We start from the raw sequence: 21,981 nt of genomic DNA, 5'->3' as shown, positions 1-21,981 counted from the left end.
CTCTCTCTCTCTCTCTCTCTCTCTCTCTCTCTCTCTCTCCCCCCCATCTCTCTCTCTCCCCCCAAAAGGAGAACATGAGTTGGGAGTGGTAGCCTGTATCTAGCATTTGGGAGGTAGAGGCAGGAGAACCAGGAAGATGAGGTGTTTAAGGGCAGCCTTGGCTACATCGTTAAGGTTTGATGCCAGTTTGAGCCACATGAGACCCTGTCTCAAGAAACTAAAACCTGGGGCTGGAGAGATGGCTCAGCTGTTAAAAACACTGCTCTTACAGAGGTCCTGGGTTTAGTTCCCAGCACCTGCGTGGTGGTTAACAACTAGGGGATCCAACACACTCTTCTAACCTTTATAGGCCTTGAAGGTTCACTTATATACATGAGGGCAAAACATTCATACACATAAAATAAAAATAAATAAAAATTTAAAAAGAAACCAGGACTAACAACCTCCATAACTTCAGTTCCAGGGGATTCAACACCCTTTCCCAACCTCTGCGGGCATTGCACACTTACATACATGCAGGCAATACACTCATACACATAAAAAATAAAAATAATAAATATTAAAAAAAGAAAGAAAGGAAGACAGACAGAAAGACAGAAAGAAAGAATGAAAGAAAGGAAGGAAGGAAGAAAGAAAGAAACTAGGGGTTGGAGAGATGGCTCAGCAGTTAAGAGCACTGTCTATTCTTCTGAGGACTCAAGTTCAGTTCCCAGCACTTAAATGGTGGCTAACAACCATCTGTAACTCCAGTTCCAAGAGATGCGACCCTTCTTCTGACCTCTGCAGACACTGAACAACACAGGTACACTTATATACATATAGACAAAACACTCATACACATAAAATGAAAGTAAACTAAAACAGATAAAACAAAGTCCACATGTTGTGCTTGCTTCACAGGCCTATCCTCAGAATCAAAGCAATGATCCAGAAAGCTGTCAGCACTGTAGTTACCATAGTGAGCGCCAGTAAAACCTACTGCTTTTCTTTACTCCCTGACCTTCAGTAGGCCAAGAAAACACCAATTTTCTTCCTGTTCTTATCCACAGGCAGACATCCAGCAATGGCCTGGCTTATTCCCCTTAGATTTCTTGGTGTGGCTGCCTGATCTAAAGCTTTCCCCAAGCAGATCAATAGGAACAGAAAGTCTAACAGTGTATAAATGAGCCAACAGTAATGTTAGGATCTTTACTTCAGAATAAATTTTGTTGTTTGTTTGATTTTTTTTTTTTTTTTGGTCTTTTTGAGACAGGGTCTCCCTGTAGCCCCAACTGGCCTGGAACTCACTATGTAGACCAGGCTGGCCTTGAACTCACAGAGATCCACCTGCCTCTGCCTCCCACATGCTGGGACTAAAGGTGGGTGCCACCATATCTGGCTTGATTTAATTTTATTTGTTTTTATTTTTATGTGTATGAGTGTTTTGCCTGTGTGTATGTAAGTATACCATATGTGCAATGCCTATGGAGGCCAGAAGAGGGTGTTGGTCCCCTGGAAGTAGGGTTAAGTTGTTAGCCACCATGTGGGTGCTGAGAACTGAACCTGGGTCTTCTGTAAGAGTAGCCAGTGCTCTTAACAACTGTACTATCTCTCCAGGCCTGTTTGATTTTTAAAGTGAAATACGATGGCAGTGTCCCATAGGAATGCATAGTTTGTCACACTGTGCAGAAACCTGGTTCAACAGTTAGGGAAGTTAAACCAAACTTGCAGTTTGCAAGTCCATACTTACTAAATAAAGCAATTTGATTCTATTTAAAGGAAGAAAAACAGATCAAGATCAAAAGGGGCTGGGGGAGGGAAAGGAGCTTACTAAAAAAGGGCTTGGGTCAGGTGTGGTGACACATATCTTTAATCCCAGCACTCAGGAGGCAGAGGCAGGCAGATCTCTGAGTTGGAGTCCAGCCTGGTCTACATACAAGTTCCAGGCCAGCTGGGGCTATACAGCAAGAGACTCTGTCTCAAAAGACAAAACAAAAAAAGAAAAAGGGAGGGGGGCTTAGGGGTATTTTGTGGCGATGACAGATTCGCTCATGCTTTTGTACTCTAACAAGCGTGAAAAACTCTAGGGAAGGATTAGTAAATTGTATTTTAATACAAAGGAGTTACTAGTGCATGGTGGTTCATGGTGCCTCCTTTGTTTTTTTTTTTTTTTTTATTTTGTGAGACAAAGTCTCATTATGTAGGCCAAACTGGTCTAGAACTCAGGATCCTCCTGCCCCAGCCTCCCAAGTCCTGGGATTTTAGGGGTACACCATTATCCTGGCCACCTGCTGTACTTTGAAGACATCCCTAAAGAATACAGGTGAAGGGTCAGTGAGATGGCTCAACAGAGAAATGCCACCTGCTATCAAGCCAGACTATGAGTGAGTTCAATCCTGGGAACCCAAGTGGCAGAGAGCTCCACATGCACATACCCGTATACACACACACACACACACACACACACACACACACACACACATAATTTTTAAAATCAACTTAAAAAAGAACACAGGTGAAGAATATTACCTCCCCACCATCAGATAAGTGTGCTTAGCTGCCCACCAATGAACTAACCAGAGCAAAAACTACTGATGCCACAAACAAATATTGTCTGAGAAAAGCCATTTTACCCAGCCAACAGTTAGCAAGATGCAAACTCAGATAACAGGTCTCTCAGCCCATGACAGACAATAGACAGATGCATATATAACAAGTGTGTCTTAGAATATTAACCCTCAATATCGTCAGCAAGTGCATAGGCTTTGGTTTCGGCTTAGGAGCTAAGCACCCAAAGGAACCCAAAAGACATAGGCTGTCAAACCTGCTGGTTCATGCTCTCTCTAGACTCACAAAGAGAGAAGAAAACATTCCTGTCCACTTGCAGTGGAGAAGAACCAGTCTCATGATTTCCTTGTAACGCTATGTAGGATACAATTATTATATTTTTTTCTGGGTAGGACAGCTGGGAAGAGAAGGCTTCATTTACTTTGAGACTCTTGATAAGAAAATTAAATTTAGAATTTGTTTCTTTCTTACCACCCTATTCATCTTTCCCAGATGAACCATATTGCACCCAGAGAAGTGAAAACAAAGGTAGATGAAATGGCTTCCTGGGGTTCTGGAAAGGCTATAACTGTGCCTCTAAGCTGGGACTGGATTTGTGATTCCTTACCCTGATTGTCAGGCAAAGGCAAAATGGTAGGTGGAATGGAGAAGACCCTGAACAGGCTTACAGTCATCCATTCTCTCTCTCTCTCCCTCTCTCTCTCTCTCTCTCTCTCTCTCTCTCTCACACACACACACACACACACACACACACACAAACATATCAGACAGAAACAGAGACAGAGAGACACTAAAACATATAGCTTAAAACAGACCAATGTAACTACATTGGTTGGGTAACCTAAGATTTGGGAAAAGGGATCAAGAATGTTAAAAATAAATGCAACTCTGCTCATAAATCCTGTAATGGACCAAAGAGAGAGGAAGCTTCCCTCTCCCCACCCCTTGGTGTTTTGTGTTAAAGAAAACCACACTTAAAAACTGGCTTCGACACGGCTGAATTCCTTTGACACAAACTCCCTGAGTCTCTGAGACCTATTTTCCACAGAAATGCTAGTTAGGAGTTTCAGTCAGGATTAATTTAGACCTTTTTTTATTCCTACATGTATCAGAATCATTCATGGAGGGGAAGTTCTTATATATCCATTCCCAGAGTCCTCTGAGGACATCTGGTCTCATTAGAAGATCAAATAGATACTCCAGATTCGTTAGTTGTTTAACAAAGTGGGAATTATTTTCTCACTGCTCTCATGTTTATGAGATAGATATTCAAGTCACAGGTGGAAGCAGATAACAGAGGAAAACAGCGTCTTCCCTTACAAGGACAGCTTTTAGTAGGATGGCGAAGTTAAGTTCCTCTGAAGCACAGGCCAATTTAAAACAGACGTGGTTTAAAGTATGTCCCACATTATAGGGCTCACATGGCCTGGTTTCAACCCTGCTTTCTTTCTGCCCATGTTCTCTGACATAAGAAAGAACCCATGTTGCACACACCTCTTCCCAAACAGAAAGCCCAGAACAGAATCCAATTTGGCCTTTTGGCTGCTGAGCACATACACACGTGCTTATAGGGTCTGAGTGGTAGATCTGCATGAAATGATCCCCTGGTGGCTTGAAAGAATTATTGAGGCTTTCTAAAGTGACTCATTTAGTCCCTAGGGTTGTCTGAGCTCAGGGAAATCCTCTCGCTGATTATTAGTGATTTAATGGTGGTAGTGATGAACTTCTGATAGCCTAGAGATATGCTTTAACTTTCCTAGCAAAGGCCTGTGGTTTTGGAGTCAAAGGTCAAATGTGTGTGTGTGTGTGTGTGTGTGTGTGTGTGTGTGTGTGTGTGTTTCTATTGAGGAAGGATGCACAGGTTTGCTTCTCTGCCTGTCTCTGAGACTCAGTTCTGTCCTTCAGCAGCTATGGACTGAGGCAAACCAGACCCCTCTGCCTCAGTTTCTCCATGTGAAAAGAGGAGCTGGAGAGATATCCCATGAATAAAGCACTTGCTTCTGATCCCCAGAACCTGTGTAAAAATCTGGGTGGTAAAATGGCCATCGTATAATCCCAGTGCAGGAGGGAGAGACAGGGAATCCCAGCAAGCTAGCTGGCCAGATTTTTGGTTTTGGCACTGGATTCAGGAGAGAACCTGCATCAGTGTATAATGTGGAGTGCGACAGAGGATACCCAACAACAATCTCTGGCCTCTACATGCACACACGTGTGCCCACACCCATGCGAACATGAATACACATGTGTATACCACACACGTGCACATTGAAGAAAAAAAAAAAACACCTAAAAAGAGATGGGGGAAATCACATGATTCCACCAGCTCTAGCTCTAAGAAACCTTATGGTCTCTAGGCAGGAGGAATCTTCTGATGAACTTTTTTCCAAAAAAAAAAAAAAAAAAAAAAAAGTATTTTTTCAAAAGTGACAAGCAGCAGAGTATTAATTTCACTATTGTGATACCATCATTTGGGATGGAGACTAGAACAGCTCACTTACAAGTGTCCCCTCTGCTTTCCCTTCATCTTATAGTCATGACATCTTGTTTTCTATGAGTATACTTGTCTTTTTTCTGTGTGTTGATTACCAAACAGATGCTTTGGGGGCTGTAATCTGTTTCTCATTTCAATATTTTTTTTTGCATCTTACAAATATATAGCAAGCCAGGCATGGTGGTGTGAACCTTTAATCACAGAGCTTGGAAGGCAGAGACAGCCAGGCAGGGCTACATGGTGAGACCCTATCACAAACAAATAAACAAACATAAACAAATAGCCACAGAAACAAAACTACCTATTGGGCTTCTTAACTAATAAATAAATATGTATTCTCTCATTTTGACACAGTAGGAAGTGTAACTTGTGACGAGAGTGTGATCAAGGGGTCATTTGCAAAATTGCCCAATTATCCTGTTATTTTCCAGAAGCACACATTCAGCTTTCCGTCCTGGATGGTAGAGGTATAAGCAATCTGCCCCTAAGTTTATCATTTGATGGGCAATTTGTTGTGACATTAACAAGAAAAAGACAAATGCTCAAAGGTGAGCATGCATCTTTAAATGAGACTTCAAAATCACAACTTCTCTAAAATGGTTGGAGACTGGACTACAGGCTAGGCATGTCTTAGAGATCATGCCAGCAAGAGACCTTTTTGAGAAGGTCTAGGTGATGACAGGTAGGTGACATCAGTGGACAGCCCACAGTCCTTCCCTGGAGCAACATTTCTTGAACTGCAGGTCATGCATGATTAGTGGGTCATGAAACCAATTTAGTGGGTCATGACCAAAATTAAAAAAAAAAAAAAAAAAGCCAGGAGTGGGGGCATACACCTTTAATCCCAGCTCTTGGGAAGCAGAGGCAGACGGATCCCTGTGAGTTTGAGGCCAGTCTAGTCTACATAGCAAGTTCCAGGTCAGCTGGGGCTACAGGGAGACACTGTCTCAAAAAGACAAAAGAGAGAGAGAGAGAGAGAGAGAGAGAGAGAGAGAGAGAGAGAGATGTATGGTGTACCAGGTCCTAATATAAAATATATTTCTTCCTGTGGGTCACATTAAAAAATTTGGCAACCGTGGGCACTGGAGAGAAGGCTTAGTGGTTAAGAGCGCTGACTGCTCTCACAGAAGATCTGGATTCGAATCCCAGCACCCACATGGTGGCTAACAAACTGTCCATAACTCCAGTTCCAGGGGATCCAACCCCGTCTTCTGACCTCCATGGACACTGCATGACATGGGTACACTTATATACATACAAGCAATACATTCATACACACAAAATTTTTTTAAAAATTGGCAGCCACATCCTTAGAGATGTCATAGTGCTGGCTTCAAATGATTTGCTCTGGTTTTGGAAAAAGTACATTTATACATGAGCAGAAAAAAAATCCTTCCAAATGTGAATACTCATCTCACAACTGTTTAAACAATCCTGACATTACTCTGAATTCTACTTTTTATTCTCTGAAAAATGCTTAAATTGAATCACCTCTGTCCAATGTAAGTCCAGGTGGAATGGGTCCGGGTTTTCTGTCCTCTGGGGACACCTTCCACCCCTTAGAAGTACCACATACTTAAAATGAGTCACCTCTGTCCAGTGTAAGTCCAGGTGGAATGGGTCTGGGTTTTCTGTCCTCTGGGGACACCTTCCACCCCTTGGAAGTACCACAGTGTGTGTACCTTTCCTTTTCAAAGTATTTCCTATGAAAACCTGACAAACATATACAATAGTATAAAGATACCAACACCCCATTCCCAAAGGCATTTACATTTCAGCCACACGTTTAACCCCAGGTCATAGAAAATAATCTCACTAGATAATTTATCTTAGAAGGGAAAGAAATTTGGAGAAAAATGGTATTTTCCCAGCACTCTGAAAGTCTAACCTGTGGCTAGCTCAGTTGACTCCAGACCATTTCCTTCTGTACATAAAAATAATCATAATTTATTTTAATTTTAAAGACATACATCTCTGCAGATGCCTTTTTAAAAAGTTAATACTTTAAAAAGTTTAATACTTTCATTGTTCACTTGTTTGTTTTGTTTTAAGACAGGGTCTCATCCCGTAGCCTAAGCTGGCCTGGAACTCACTATGTAATCTGGCTGGCCTTGAACTCACAGCAATTCTCCTGTCTCAACCTTCTGAATGCTGGGATTTACAAACATATGCTGTCATGCCAAGCTTATGTTTATTTTTTAAAAGTAATTATTTATGAAGTTATCTAATTACAAGCTTTAAGAAGAAATACATTTCTCATTGAACTTTATATTCATCTTATGTAACTAATCTCCTACATGGTAGATTTTAGTTGTTGATTTATATTGATTAATGAGTGTTCATTACAATATACTTATACTATCCTTGTTAATACTGTTTCCCAGTACCATACTTATAAGAGAATAAACTTACGTATTTTTCTCCCCTGAATGTAAGACTGTTAAGTAAAGATTGAGCTTTTCATAAAATAATTGTAATTTAAAGAAAATGCCACTTTACTGTGCCTGTAGCATGCTTCAGAACTCATACATTATATATACATTTTCATTTTTTTCCTTGGAAAACCTCAGTGTAAGCATTATTAGTTCTCCAGCATTCTTTCATAGACACCACATGCACAATTTTTAACAGATGAGAACACTAAGTCTCAGAAACACTGATCACCTGCCCACCTGGAAGAGAGCATTCAAGCCAAGTCCCTCTGACCGTTTTGGCTCTGCCTTTCTCATTTATACATCACTTAATCTTTCAGTTGTAGCTAAAGACGCCTTCATCTTAAAACATCTTACCTGTTCTCTTAAGGACTTGGTTGTGAATATAAGAATACAAGAAAGTTGGAGTGTTTTGTTTTGCTTTAAATGAAGAATGTTCTGGTTATCAGAGTGGTTCCCTACACCACACATTCTGGAAACATCTGGTGTATCATGCTAACTGGATGCGTTCTGCTTGTCCTCTTAGGCCATCTTTCAGTGTAGCAATAAAGGACAGGAGAATAGAGCTGGATATATCAGCAGTCTTCTCTGCCTGCTTATGCATTGTATTAATGTGCTTAGATCTAGTTGGGAAATTGTGTTTCTGTATACACACAGCGGTGCTTTAAAAAGACTTCTATGAAAAACGTTATTTTGCATTTGTATACAACTTCTTTATTCCCTAGTCCTGCGTACACAGGGCATTTTTAACCACAACCTTTTCAACTCAAAGTCTGCTTTGTACTAAGTAATCAGAAGTCACGGGTATTTATCATCACATCTCTTACCATGATAGCAATAGCATAAAGTTGATTTTATAACGGAACAGACTTAGAAATTGAATTCAGGATTGAATTCAGGATTTGCTTAAATCAGGATGGAACTACTGGTTACCAAAAGTGCCTTGGTCATCACTCAGATTGTAAACTTCTAAATAACTTTCCTATATTAATTCAGTCTTAGGTTTCAGGAAATAAAATCATTATGCAGTTAACCATAGATCATTATGTAAACAAGAGCTGTGTTTACAATGTACCAATCTATTAACTTCAACCACAGATATACATTATGAGAGAAGCCAAGGAAACAAACACTCACCATTAACCCACTCCCCATCCAATAGCAGTAAATATCCTATTGGAATCTGCTCAGAAAACAAAGACTTAACCAACCTAATGTCAAGGTTAAACAGGTAGTAAATACCTACTTGACATCACTAACCCATGGGATCATTTGCACTCTTTAGGATCTGAATGCAGTTAAATGTTGGCATTCTTTCCTTTAAAAGAAACCTTTAAGATAACATCCTTATAATATAGTTTATGATTTGGTAGTTTTTAAAAAGTTTGGTAGCTGTTTGATACTAAATGTTTTGGAAACAAACCATCTGATTGAAAAGGAATGAATGTCTTCTGCTACACAGAAAAACAATAACATGACCTATATATCATTAAATGTCATCTCCCAAATTAGGAGCTACAAAGAATAAAAAACACTATCAAAGTAAGCTATAATTGCCAGAAAATATCTTCCCTCTTCAAATCATACAAATAAAAGTTAAATGCATTTTCAGTACCAAGAATATAGCAGTTAGTAACGAACTTAGTCAGGTCTCCTTTAAAGATAGTGGCTCATGATAGCTGATGGCATACCTTAAGTTCTCTGAAGAAGATACTACTCCTGGCCCACTCAACAATGGAGAAGAGGGTCTGATCTGCCATTTTGCACATAAGCCCAAATGTGCTCAGCTTTTCATGCTTGTTTCGGTTAGCCTGTTCTTGCTGTAAGTAAGCCATAATTTTGGCTTGAACTTGAGGCTCATCTGGTTCACACTTCAAAAGTTCCAGTATGAGATGTGGGATGCTTGCTGGAGAGCTCGTCTGGTAACTATCCATATAGGAGTAGCCCATTATGGACTCTGGTGAACTGGTATAGGGATCTGGGTACTCAGACTTGATGGCCCGACTTGGAAAGTGACCATATGGTTGGTAACCTTGCAGGCTGCCATGAGGAGGCATTGTCATGCTAATGGGGGATGTGACAAAAGGACTTCTGTCGTAGTCCGTGGGAGGCAAGGCAGCATGGTTCAGAGGTAGGCCTTTGGAGGCAGAATGAATGTTCTGAATTGCAGAGGAGATGGTCAGGTCCGAGGGCATAGCCTGGATCACCTGAGACATGGCTTCCAGCTTAAGTCCGTTTGCTCGGATGAGGGCTTTCTTCTGTTGCTTTAGGGCCCTGTCTCTCTTGTACATCGGCCCAAACTTATTCCTGCCTCCTCGCATTCGGTCAGCCCTTACCGCTGTTGGGAGTGGGGGAGAAAGGAATGGTATAGAAAAGGGAGTTAGTTACTGGCATTCTCCACAATTCTAGGCATTTCAAAATGTTAAAGTTGATCAGAAATGGGTTTTTTTGTTGTTTAATTTTTAATTTTTTGGTATGGCTGTTTTTATTACAACAGCCTACAAAAAATCCAAGGGGGGAAAAAACTTCTTTATGAATTCTTTCCTCCAAGTATGTTTTGCTATTAAAAAAAATTGGAGGAGGGGTGTGGGGAGGCAAAAAAGTATCAACTCTTCTGCAGTCTGAAGAGATTCCACAATTAGGGTACACACAATGGATATTTAACATTGTTTAAAAAGAGAATCCGTCTTCTTGCCAGTGTGCCACTTTCTATTATGAAAGTTACATCATGATTCCTTATGGAAACCCAAACTGTATCTGGGGTGTGTGTGTGTGTGTGTGTGTGTGTGTGTGTGTGTGTTTCTCTTAAAAAAGAGAATCAACCCATTTCTGGATTAAATGCTTTTTCTTAGAACACCTTCCTCTTTCTTAGTCATTTTTGACTACTTTGTTATGAAAGGACAAGGTACTGGCTTTTCCTGGAAAATCACTTTGACCTGGGCTTGGTTAAGTGTACATCAGAAAACTACCAGCCATTGCTTTGAATTTAAGCAGAATTGGACATAATTAAAGCAAAGTCTTTTCAAAAGCTGTCCAGCGGCTCCTCTGTCACAGTGCTGTGGAGTTGGGGCCATGCCTAATAAGTTCGATGATAGTGCTCACAGGGTCCACGGTGGCCAATGGCAATTAGACAGAAACCAGCGACCTGACAGCTTGGGACATGCTGAAATTGCTGGAGGTGAAGTTTTTGAGCTTTTTATCTCAGGATTAGTAAGGCATTAAAAATGTACTGTGAATTCTAGGTATCCAGAATACTGTATGAGATCATAAAAGGTTTTGCATCTAGATAATTTAGTCAATATTCTGTTATTTCATTCATTCTTGAGGAAGTGGGAGTACGGAGATGGGTAACTTAGATACGATTAACAAAGCATAATATTCAGGAAAAATTCAGCCTCTTGTTAAAGAATAATGAAAGGACACTGCATGAAATCACATCACTTAATTTTTAACATTTTATCTTCTGGGTCACATATTATCCTACACATCTACCATAATCCTTCACTATCTTGTAAATAAAGTGACTAATGATCAGAAAATTAATACACATCAAGTAATTCCTTTTCCAATCTTCTGTTAAAAGCAATCCTTATGATGGACTGAAGTGGCTACTTCTACTTAGAGGAATTGTTAACAATTTGGCAGATTTAGTTGAAAATAGAAAAAAAAATTAGTATCTCTACCAACCATGAGTTCTATATAACAGAAAAGCTCCAAATAAAAATAGTCTGTGTCCCATTGATCAAATAAAATGCACCCCTGCATCTAGCACCTCAGTGATCGGTGCCACCAGTATGCCTTTATTTGCAGTATGTTTAATCTGTGGAAGGCCAGTAGGTCAAAGACCGGAAAATAGCAGCACACCACAACAGTCCATGAAGCACAAATTATTTACAGCAGTCACATATTAACTTCACTGTCTGCCAATCTGAACGCCGAGGTGCATGCAGGCTGTGCTCATTCAGTCAAGTTTAGTGTGACTTCTGAGGGACCCTTGTCTTGGGCTTGGGAAACCTCTGCTACTGACTGGATTAATAGTTCATTATTCTTGTAAGTATGTATTCTTACACGTATATTACAAAATGAAATTCTATTTGAGAAATTGCTTTTCACAATGAAAAATTTTAACTTTTTTCAAGAATCATGAAATAAGTAACAACTATAATCTTGTATTTTTTTTTAAATTCACTTAGGGCATCTTGCTTTGAAAATTTAAAAGTATTATCTCATTTTTCACACTTTTACAAGTGAATTTTAGTTGTTCTCTGTTGAATCACTTTAGTCTTGTTGACTTTTTAAATATCAAATGTATCTCTGCCCAAAATTAAAAAAAAAAAAAAAGGAGGCAAGTTTGATAGCTTTTTGGTTTAATTTTTTTTTCTAGATGTAATCATGTTTAAATGAGACACAGACTATTCCGGAAGAAAAACATAAAAATACCTTCTGTTATTGTCAGTAGTGTTAAAAGGCTAGAAAAATAATGTCTTCAGATTATAAGTACAGTGCTTTAAAGTCCAAATCCCAGGGGACCCAGTCGGCGGTAGGGAGTAGAGTCTTACCTTCCAGCTTCATTCCAACACTTAGACATTTTTGAAATCGACAGTAAGGACAACGTTTTCTCTGTGTTTTGTCAATTTGGCAGTTCTGGTTTTCTATACACGTGTACCTTTTATTATTTTGGACTGTTCGCTTAAAAAACCCCTACAAGACAGAGAACATAGTGAGACCTGGTATAACTTTAACCCCCTTTCTTCTATTGTTTCACTTTAAGGAAATCACCAGTAAATCCTTTCATTGTACCACTGAGTCCTTATGTGGTTCTGTGGTTTATTTCACATTTCAGGGAGACCAACCCTCCACAGCAGTGCCAGGTCTTAGTGAAGATCGTTCTAGCCCCAGAGTTATATTTCTTAAGAATTACGTCAATTTTGGGGGTGATTTGGCTGCGTTCCATTTCACTTCAACAGTCAGGAAAAATACACTCTATATTGACCAATGATTTTTTTTTTAAATGTGGTTTCCTATTAACTTTCATGCTCCGAACAGAGGTAAGCCATAGAGACTGACATTGTTTTTAAGTAGTCTCATATGATTTTAGTTCACAAACCATTATAAAATGCCAATAGAAGAACTGAATAGCAAAACACCTCAGATCTTTTACAAGTGTCAACACTGACTGTTAAAAGCAAAAGCATTTCAAGGGTGAAATGAGGAAATGTTCCTAATTCCACTGGAATCCAGTCAAGTTTGAGAACTTTACTTTTAAGATACAACTACAGAAAGGATGAGCATGGCCCAGGAGGTGAGGTGAGCAGAGCAGTGCCTTTCTTACACTTTCCTCAAAGGGGTCTGATTAGAAATAAAATGTGTGGCTTTAGAATAACATGGCACCCTTGCTATCTGAGTCACCACAAGCAGAAACAATCTTACTTTGTCATAGAGATCTAAGAGGATTTCCCTAGCAATGGCTTAAGTAATTGTACTGAATTTTCTACTTTAAATAAAATATTGAAAAAAGATAGAGAAAATTAGTTTATGGGACTATAAAAAGAGTTTGACGTAAATCCTTAAGGTGTTGACAATTTGTAACAATAAAGTACATTTAGTATATACTCAGATCCCTTACATTTAATAGTCATGTGATCAACACAAAATTATTCAGTTAGAACCTAAAATCTGGTTTCTGGGTTGTTAGGATATAAATTTCAAAAAATCTTAAAGATTATTTTTGGACTCAATCAGGATGAAAGCATACAGTTGTGAATTTAGACTTTCATGTCTGTGGATAAAAAAAACACTTAGACTTGTAGCACAGAATACTCTGAAGTTAAAATGTATTTGGGATATACTTTGTCATGTTCTCTCTCAAGAACAACGATGCCTTAAATATATATAAGTCAAGCAAAATCAATATTTAGGACTGTTAGAAATGGAAACGTTTCTACAGCTAAATCATTTTACGACAATAAAGTATTTTAAAGCCATGAGACTAGTAAAGGCTTCCGACAACATAAATTTCTTTGCCTTTTGAACTAAATCAGACACGTATTTTAAGTAATCATCTTCCTAACACACTTTTCCTCATTTTTGAGTTAAAAAAGAAACAGTTTAGATTTAGCTTTAAAAGGTAATCCAATGGTTTATTTTCAGTCTGAACATTTTATTTTTTAGGTAGCAATGGATAAGCAAACCTTGCAGCTTTCACAGGTGAGGAGACCATAATGGTACCCAGATACTTTATCACCACACACAGGACACAGCTCTTCAAGATCTTCATCATAGGAGTAATTCACCATTTTAAACTGAGATACTGAAACAAGAAGAGAAATGTGCACAGGTGTTGAATTAATTTACTATGTAGGTTTTAACGTTGTAAGGAAAAACATCGTGGTGATTGGTAGCCAAATATTACCAGGTAAAATATAAAATAATTTTCACCCAAATGGTATTGAAGAGAATGAAAGTAAAACATCTTTGGACATCAAATAAATCCAGCTTCCCTAGTTAACATTTTAAATTCACCAAGTCTCATAACAATGCAAAGCAACAGATCAGAATAGAAACATGAATTTATGTTAAGTAACAACCTAGAATTTAAGTTCCAAAAATGTCACCTTTGCCTAAGGGAGGAAAATCAGGATGTCCACGATTGGCGCTCTAGAAGTGGCTTGCTGCAAGCGGACCTCCCTTTGTGAGGCTAGTGGAGCCAGTTTGTAAAGCCAGTTTGTAAATCCTATTGGAAGAGCCCCAGAAACCTGCTATGCAGAAGGAACGTCACTTTAACAGCCTCAGTGTTAGAGCTGTTAGACTGATCAAAGCATTCAATTGCCTATTGACCCCAGTTCTGTTCTCACAGAGATGTCCTGTGAAAATAAAAGCAAGGAAAAAGGAAAGACAGGACACCTGGAAGAGGGGGACACACCAGAAGAGGAAAGACGCACTCAGAGTACTGGAGCTTGTCAGGGACTTCACAAGCTTCCAATAATCACTGCAAAGTATAAACACCTCTAAAATTGCCCTGTTAATCTGAAGTCAGGCCATGGCAGCCTGGCTCACTGTGGGAATGGGGAGCCACCTTACTGGGTAGGCTAACCTGTAAACAGGTCTTCATCTTCACAGTCCAAAGATAAACTGCATGTGAAGGGAAGTGGCCTTCCTTGAGACCCCGCGCCCACTAGGGTCAAATCCTCACTTCCCACCCCAGGGAACCTGGGTGGGCCAGCACCCAGGCTAGGGCCCGAGCTCCCCGCACCCTCTTTAAACTCTGGGTGTACCCGGCTCTTGGCCCTTGCTCAACCCTCTGCTACCCAATGGCGCACAAACTCCAAGAGAGTTTGTTTTAAGTTAATCAGTGGCATTACAAGGGGCGGGGCAGAGGAGGGGTAGCCACAACCTGGCAGAGGTTTCATCTGATTTGTTTACTAAAAAGGAAACTTAGAAACACCCCCACCCCACGGCTGAAGTACCCAACCACTTTATCACCTGGTGGCTTCCCTGCCGAAGATTTATTCTTTTAGAATAAAGTTCCTTTTTCTGGCACTGTGGTGGCCTCTCTTCCCAACACAGAGCCCTAGGCTACAGCTCAGGCAGGTCGGGAGCAACAGTTTGTGAAGATTCCGGGAAGGGGTGCCAGCAAGAGCAGTGGCTAGGATTCTCGGTGACTTAGAAATAAGTGATGTCGAGTGCTTCTCTCCCAGCGGTGCCAGCCTGAATCACCACCCTTAGAGCGCCCGTCCCGAGCCCTGCTAGGGATCCAGGACCTGAGGGTTTGGGACCGGTACCTGATGGTTTGGGAGAGAATGAGAGTTGGAGAAATTTGTTTATAGCGTTCTGAAAACTGACTTCTCTTTGTAGGCATCTTCTAGAGATGAGGGTAAAGTGTGCTTTACTAGATTTTTTTTTTCTGTCTCCCCTTCTCCCAACAAAGTAAAATTTAACTTCTCACAGACAGGCTTAAGAGTCTCCATAGTCATCTCAGATGTGACAAAAAAATTAGGAGGCCCAAGCTGGGGATCCTCTGGCAGAAACCAGAGTCTTGAGTATACAGAGATGCTGCCATGGGAGGCCAGAGCATCTTTTTGAGTTACCCACCGGCCCCGGGCACCTGAAATTGGAGTTAGGAGAACCCAAATTGTCCCAGCCAAAAAGTCCCCATGCTCTCCCTCTCCCAAGACTCTACGTGGAGAAAAGAGAGAGGACAGACAGGTCGGGTCCTGGAACGATAAGTCCTCCAAGGTGTAGAGAAGTTCCTGAAAAGCTGGATGCTTGATGCTGCCTGAGAATTCAGCAACGGCTCTTCTTTCTAGACTCCAGCATCTGTCAGAGTATGGATGTGGCCCCACCGGGAACCAGAAGTCGCATGGGAATGGGGTGAGCGATTCTATGGGCGCCTCTTGGTACACTGGTCCCTCGCCCCAGGGGAAGCGGCACCAGGCATTTGGGCATTTTCCACCCTGTTTTCAAATCCAAGGCCCAGGGCTAGATCTCCTAATCACCAGCACTAGGGTGAACTACAGGAACTAATGTTCTGGCTTTGGGGCTGGAGGCAGTGCCAAGAAGGGACCTCCGGGAACTTCACAAAGAAAACACTGCCTGGGCATTTCTCTCCTCAACCCTCAGAATGCCCTGTTTCTTTCCATTCCCCTTTGTCCAAGTCCCCCTGCGCTGCTTCTTCTGGGGTCCACCGAAATGCCTGTGCCTAAATAGAAAGTACCAACTATTCTTTCCGACCCAAGAACCCAGTCTGCCTCACCTGGTGCCCCAAGAATAGCAGAGTTGGAGGCCGAAGTGCCCCAGGCCTGCTTTGCCGGCTGCTTCCCCAAGTACTTCTCTGGAATCCCAGGGTGGCGCACCGAGTGCTTTTTTGGACCAACAGGGTTCCCTCCCCAGCCGACACACAAAGTTAGTGTGGGGAACTTTGGCCAGGGGAGACGTCCACAGCCCTACCCCAAAACTTGGAGAGACCCCAGGATCACCCAGGATAAGTGACCCCCATCCACAGGCCTGCCACCCCTTTCTTCCTCTGCTGTAGGGCGACCTCAGGTCTCCGGCCAGTGCACCCCTGGCGCGCCAACCCTGCACCATGGCGCGTGCTAGCCCAGTTCTCGGCTCTCAACACCTCTTAGACCCTTTCAAGTTCGCTCCAACCTCTGGCAGGAAGCTTTCCCGGATCACAGACCGGCCGGCGGGCACATCCTGCGCACTTGGAAGGGGCGAGGATGGAAGAGCACCGGTGACTTTTCCTAGCATTGTTCGCTCCCTGGCCCGGAGCAAATGTGATAAACTTCTGAAGAGTTTAATGGAGTTACTATTTTAGAGTGTGGAGAAAATACAGCCAGTGGGATTTGATCATTTTCTGCTGTTAACAAGCAATGAACGGCTCTGCAACGGAAGAAAGGGCTTGCGCTAACCCTCAGCACCGTAACCTGGCGTTCGGTAGACTCGTCAGGGAATGGAGTTGGGATAACTTTAGTTCTTTTAAGTTCTGCCAGCAGTTTTGAAGTCGCCCGAATCGCAGCCGGCTACGGGGTCAGCTTGGGCTTTGGGGATACGCACATGATTCTAACCCAGCTAACACCACTTACAAATGGTCTAATAATCTGACTGCGATCTCCTCTGCACTTGACTTCCCGAGTCAGGTTTCTCCCTCCACACCCGAGCATTAAAGTGCACTGCAGCTCCAGAGAGCAAGAATGTCCAGCGAGGAATTACATTTCTCAGAAAGCCCTTATTCCACAGTGCCTTTAGCCTCAAGCTGCCCGGCTGCAGTTGCCACTGAGCTACAAGGCCCTTTTTAATTAGAAGCGGCCAATTAGACATTGATGGGAAAGCTCTGTCCGCCTAGTTCAAGAGCCATTAACTTTTATGCCCGCGTGGAAGAGGCCAATGCCCGCGTGCAGCTTGTGGCGGGCTGCAAACCCGCAGCCTCGCGACTCGCAAACCCGCAGCCCGGCGACTCGAGTGCCCGCCGCTGGGCAAGAGACTGAAGCCCGAAGGGTTCGCCGGAGGGTGGAAAAGCCGCGGGGCGCTCAGGGCGCCTCCTTACCTTGCATGTTTTCCGGCATCTGCCCCTGTTCCCCATGCGACCGGGCCAGTCCCAGGGCTTCCGTCTCCACTTTGGGCAGCATGACCAGGCGGCTGCGGGCGGGAATGGGGGGTCGGTGTCCGTCCGGAAGCCCAGCACCTGGACACGGGCAGCAGAGATTCAACTCCGGCGGAAAGAGAAGGGGTGACCAGGGTGCCCGCTCGCCCGCCCGCTCGCGGGAGCTTGCCTCTGCCTCCTCCCGAGCCACCGGCCAGGACCTCGCAGCCAGGTCCTCCGGTCTCGCAGCTCCGGAGCCGCCTCAAGCTGCAGGCGGGAGGTCGTGGCTGCCCAGCCAGGCTTCGAAGGCGCCCGGGATCCGACTCAGGAGGGCGCAACTGCCCCAGGCAGCGGTGTGGAAGGGCAGCGGTGTGGAAGGGCAGCGGTGTGGAAGGTGGCCCAGCGGCTGCTGCACGCGGCTGAGCCGCTCGGGACAGCTGGGGCGACTCTTTCCCCTCCCGGCACCCGCCCTCTAGCTCGGGATCGGCAGGGGTCTCTCTCTCTCTTTCCCTCGCCTCACTTCTCTTCTTCCTCTCCTAGCCTCTCCGCCCCTTCCCCCTATCTCCTTCAGCTCCCTCTCGCTCCCTAGCACAAGTGCGGAGTTGTGAAGTTCCAACCTCCCACTCCTGTCTCGTTTACTCCTCTCGCGTGTCCGAGGGCAGCCCTTTCCAACCCCAAGGGTGAAGATGCTGGGAGGAAAGGGGGAAGCAGGAGAAGGGAGGTAAGTAAGGGAGGGGGTGCTGGGTGGAGAGGTGAGGACAGTGTGTGGGTACGCCGGTTCCGGACTCAAGTCGGACACTAGCCGTCAGCCAATGAGGAAGCTTGGGTCCCCACGCCTGCCCCAACCTCTTCACCCCGCCTTAACCCACTCCTACCCCACCCTGGCCTGGGGCGGGGATGGCCGGGGGGGGGGGGGGGGGGGAAGGGGGGGGGAAGAGGGGGGGGGGGGGCGGGGGGGGGGGGGATGTACGTGCAGCTAGGTTTCACAGCTAGTGAGAAGAGACCTGCGTCTGAGGGCTGCTGCAAAGGACCTGAAGACTGGGAGGCCATTTCCACCAGCTACACGGATGTGAGGAGAACAGATATGTGTGCGGGTGTAGGTGGTCCTAGCTGGCTTGTGGGAAGAGTAGACGAAGAGGAGTTAAATGTCTACCTAAAATACCTAGAGGAGAAAAGGGATGTTGAATCTTCTCAAATGCAGGATGGTGGATCGGTTATGTAGAAGAGGCCACACCACACAAGTGCCAGCGCCCTAGAGAACCAGAGTTGAACCTCAATAAAGGGGCTGAGATTTCTCTGATTAGCTTCGAATTAAAGAGCACTCCTGCTTCCCCATTCAGGACTCCAGCTCCCTCTCCTGTTATGTAGGACCCTCCACTTGAGTCCAAGATTATTTTAGTGACAGACTTTCTAGTTCTAGTGAGCCCCGCTTCTATGTAGAATGGAAAGATCACCTCACTTTCCTCTTACATCCTAGTGTCTATTTGGGGGACTGATCCACATGAGGTCCAGAGGCTTAGCATTAAGAAAAAAAGTTTTAAAGAACCATCTGTTCTGTAAGCTCTTCGGCCACCAGCCCAGCCATGTCTTCAAAGTTTTCAGATCTCATCCCAACAAGATGAAAAACATTCTTTCTAGCCTCCTGACTGGAAGCAAAAAAGCCTCAATCCAGGGTCTGCCCATGCAACAGAGTAATTAACAGAATCCACCCACAAGGGGGTGAATTTGAATCTCAAAAGATCTGAATGTATTCTATTTAAATGGCTCAGAGATCATACAAACTGCTCAGTCTGGTATTTGATGAACACAAAATTATTCCAATCATTGCAGTGCAAAGCTACCACTTTCATATGAAGTAGGCCTCTTCTAGCAATTTGAATACTATTGACTCTAAACAGATGCCTTCTTGCTTTTAGATATATATTTAGAATCTAACGATTATTTAAATTTCAGTTTTAGTAGCATCTTCAAGATTCTTGGAAACCTAATGTGGCCCAAGCAAGTCCTTTCTGGCTATAGAAATTGAGGAGGCCTGCCAATTCGTTTGTATGAGGAAAGGGGGCTGAATTTGCCCAAATTAGTGACCATTAAGCTCAAGTTTTCATGCTAGTATCAAGTAACAATGTCAATACATTTCAGTATTGCCAGTTGTTTAAGACATCACTATGAATTATGAATACATATTCTTACATAGTTCAGAAAAAGAGGGAGTCTCAAGGCTCAAATCATTACTAACCTTGCTTTACTTCCAAGATCAGGTGAACATAAAATACCAGTTTATTTCAAAGCCTTAAGAATAACTCTACTCACTTCAGTTCTAGGGCTCACAGAGGCTTGAGCTCAGCATTTTCCCACCCACCAGCCTAGCCTGGTCCTCTAGTTCCAGCCTCTAGGTCCTAAGAGGGAGTTCACAGCCCTCTGGTGCATTATTAGGAAGCCCTCAGCCTGGGGAGATTCTCAGAGTTGAAGAAGTTAAAAGGCCTGGCAGGACCTTGTAACCCTACATGGCAGGAAGTTCAGTCAGGACTAGATGCTGAAGCTGACCCAGTGATGCAATCAAGCTCATAGCTCCAGCTTCAGGGCCAAAAGGACTTGGCTTGGGCCACATTAGTGACTAGTCCAATCTGCCCCCCAGCACTTTTCCCAAAGATGGAGCTATAGTGGCCAAAGGTCAGAGGGGCCTCCATTTATCTTCCCATAGGTAGACTTTCCAAGGAAACAGGGAACAAGGGATTGAAGACAAGGGGAAGACAGGCTTTGAGGACTGATAGGACTTCCAGACAGAGCTTTCTGCTTAGCAGCCAACAGGAAGAAGTACCAGCCTTTAATTCTAGCACTCCGGAGACAGAGGCAGGGAGATATCTGAGTTCAGGCCACTCTGGTCTACATAGCAGGCAGCAAGTTGGCCAGAGCTGCACAGCCAGACCCTACCTCAAAAAAAAAAAAAAAAAAAAAAAAAAAAAAAGAAGGATGACAGAGAAAGAAAGAAGAAAAGAAAAAAAGGAAAAAGAAAAAGAAAGTTAACTGCCTTTTCCCAGAACCAAGGGAATTTTGACTTCTGGCTCCAGGGTGGGACAAGATTTCCTAGATCCAACTCTATTTCAGATTTCCAAACTTGTGGAAACGGGCTCATCTGAGGTTTTCAAGGCAGGAAATCTACAGGAATTTGTTTTTGTCGGAAATCCAAGGGTACACTCACCTTTTCCCCTCTGAAATCGCTCAAGTTTTGGGGAGCAGAGACTTGTCTCGGATCCTAGTGCAGATGCTGAGGGAGGGGCGCGGGGATTTAGCTTCGCCGCCAAGTAGATTACAAGCTTTCTAAGTGCACCCTCTCAAAGCCCTTTAATCTTTAGACAGACTTTGGGCTCTTGGCCCCTCCAATTTCGTTGGGCAGAGGACCCACCGAAGGCGACCTTGAAGCCAGCCTTGGGTCTGTTGGGGTGTCTCCCTCCAGGAACTCTCTTTCTGTCCCAGAGCTGTGCCGGGAGGCGGAGGTCGGGGTATCTAACAGCATTACTAGGGATGGTTCTAGCTTCCCAAGGCCGCTGGAGAGACCAGAGACACTAGTGGTGGAGGTAAGGGGAAGCAATTGGGATGGAAAAGTAGGTGGAACAGGTCCTGTGGTCTAAATACTGACTCCAGCAATGGTAGGCAACAACCCAAGCAGACAACAACCGCGAACTGGGAGACACATCCCATCCACCGCGGGGGACATCTTTTGTCTAATGTAAGTCTGCAATTTAATAGAAGCACACTTGGAAATCCACCCGCCTAGCCTGGGGCGTAGAACCCCGGAGGGTTGGATGTCTCTAGCTCCGACTTTAGTTACCCTGCGCGTTTGCCCCTGCACTGCCACCAACTTCTAGCAAACTTCTCCCTCCTCACTCTCTCCCCCGCGCCCCCTCCTTTCCAACAAGGATAGTCTCGGGGGCTCGCCCTTCCCGGTTCTGACTTTGTCTTCAAGTGTTGATTGACGGTTGCAATTACAAAGGATGATAGCTCGGGGAGGCTCCCGCAGCCTTGATGAGCGGGAGAAGCGCAGTCCCGGCATATTTTATCCAGCCTCGGCGTTACGGGGCCTTGCGCGCCCTATTCACCCAGCTGGCTGGAGTCGAGGAGGTCTCGCACTCCCCACCCACGAGGATGCAAGTGCGGCTTCTCCCGACTCCTCCCAGAGCCACTTTTGAGAGTGCGCGGAGAACAGCCTGCCCTTGACCTGACCTGAGAAGTGTCGGTCCGCCCCGCGCCTAACCCTTGCCGCCCACAGCCGAATAAAATGTCAAGATTCTTAAAACCAATTCACGTTTCCTGGGTACTGCCTGCACAAACACCCACCGAGCTTTCCCGTGCGCTCCCACCCAACTTCGCCAAGAAACTTAGAAAACTTTATCCTTAGTAAACAAAGTAATACTTCCTCCAGCATTCCTACC

General features: G+C 43.9%; 1 protein-coding gene across 6 annotated transcripts in view; it reads right to left on the bottom strand.

Annotated features, from left to right (window-relative positions):
- Nr5a2 (nuclear receptor subfamily 5 group A member 2) overlaps nucleotides 1–21,981 on the bottom strand; it is a 141,368-nt gene that overhangs the window by 111,979 nt on the left and 7,408 nt on the right. For 2 of the 6 annotated variants that reach the window (XM_008830260.2, XM_029562148.1), the window contains exons 2-5: nucleotides 17,516–17,653; nucleotides 13,662–13,780; nucleotides 12,030–12,171; nucleotides 9,162–9,808 (exon numbers count right to left, since the gene is read on the bottom strand). In XM_008830260.2, the coding sequence (XP_008828482.1) occupies nucleotides 9,162–9,808; nucleotides 12,030–12,171; nucleotides 13,662–13,780; nucleotides 17,516–17,653 (1,046 nt within the window). Of the gene's footprint in view, nucleotides 1–9,161; nucleotides 9,809–12,029; nucleotides 12,172–13,661; nucleotides 13,781–14,084; nucleotides 14,280–14,563; nucleotides 14,626–16,222; nucleotides 16,238–17,515; nucleotides 17,654–21,981 lie in introns of those variants that run through there. The other 4 variants (XM_029562150.1, XM_029562151.1, XM_029562149.1 and 1 more) reach the window with 4 other exon arrangements.

Source organism: Nannospalax galili, unplaced genomic scaffold, assembly GCF_000622305.1.
Source record: "Nannospalax galili isolate Female #2095 unplaced genomic scaffold, S.galili_v1.0 scaffold113, whole genome shotgun sequence".
NCBI classification, from domain to species: Eukaryota; Metazoa; Chordata; class Mammalia; order Rodentia; family Spalacidae; genus Nannospalax; species Nannospalax galili.
The sequence above is the reverse complement of the archived record's forward strand: the minus strand, read 5'-3'. Positions and strand labels throughout refer to the sequence as shown.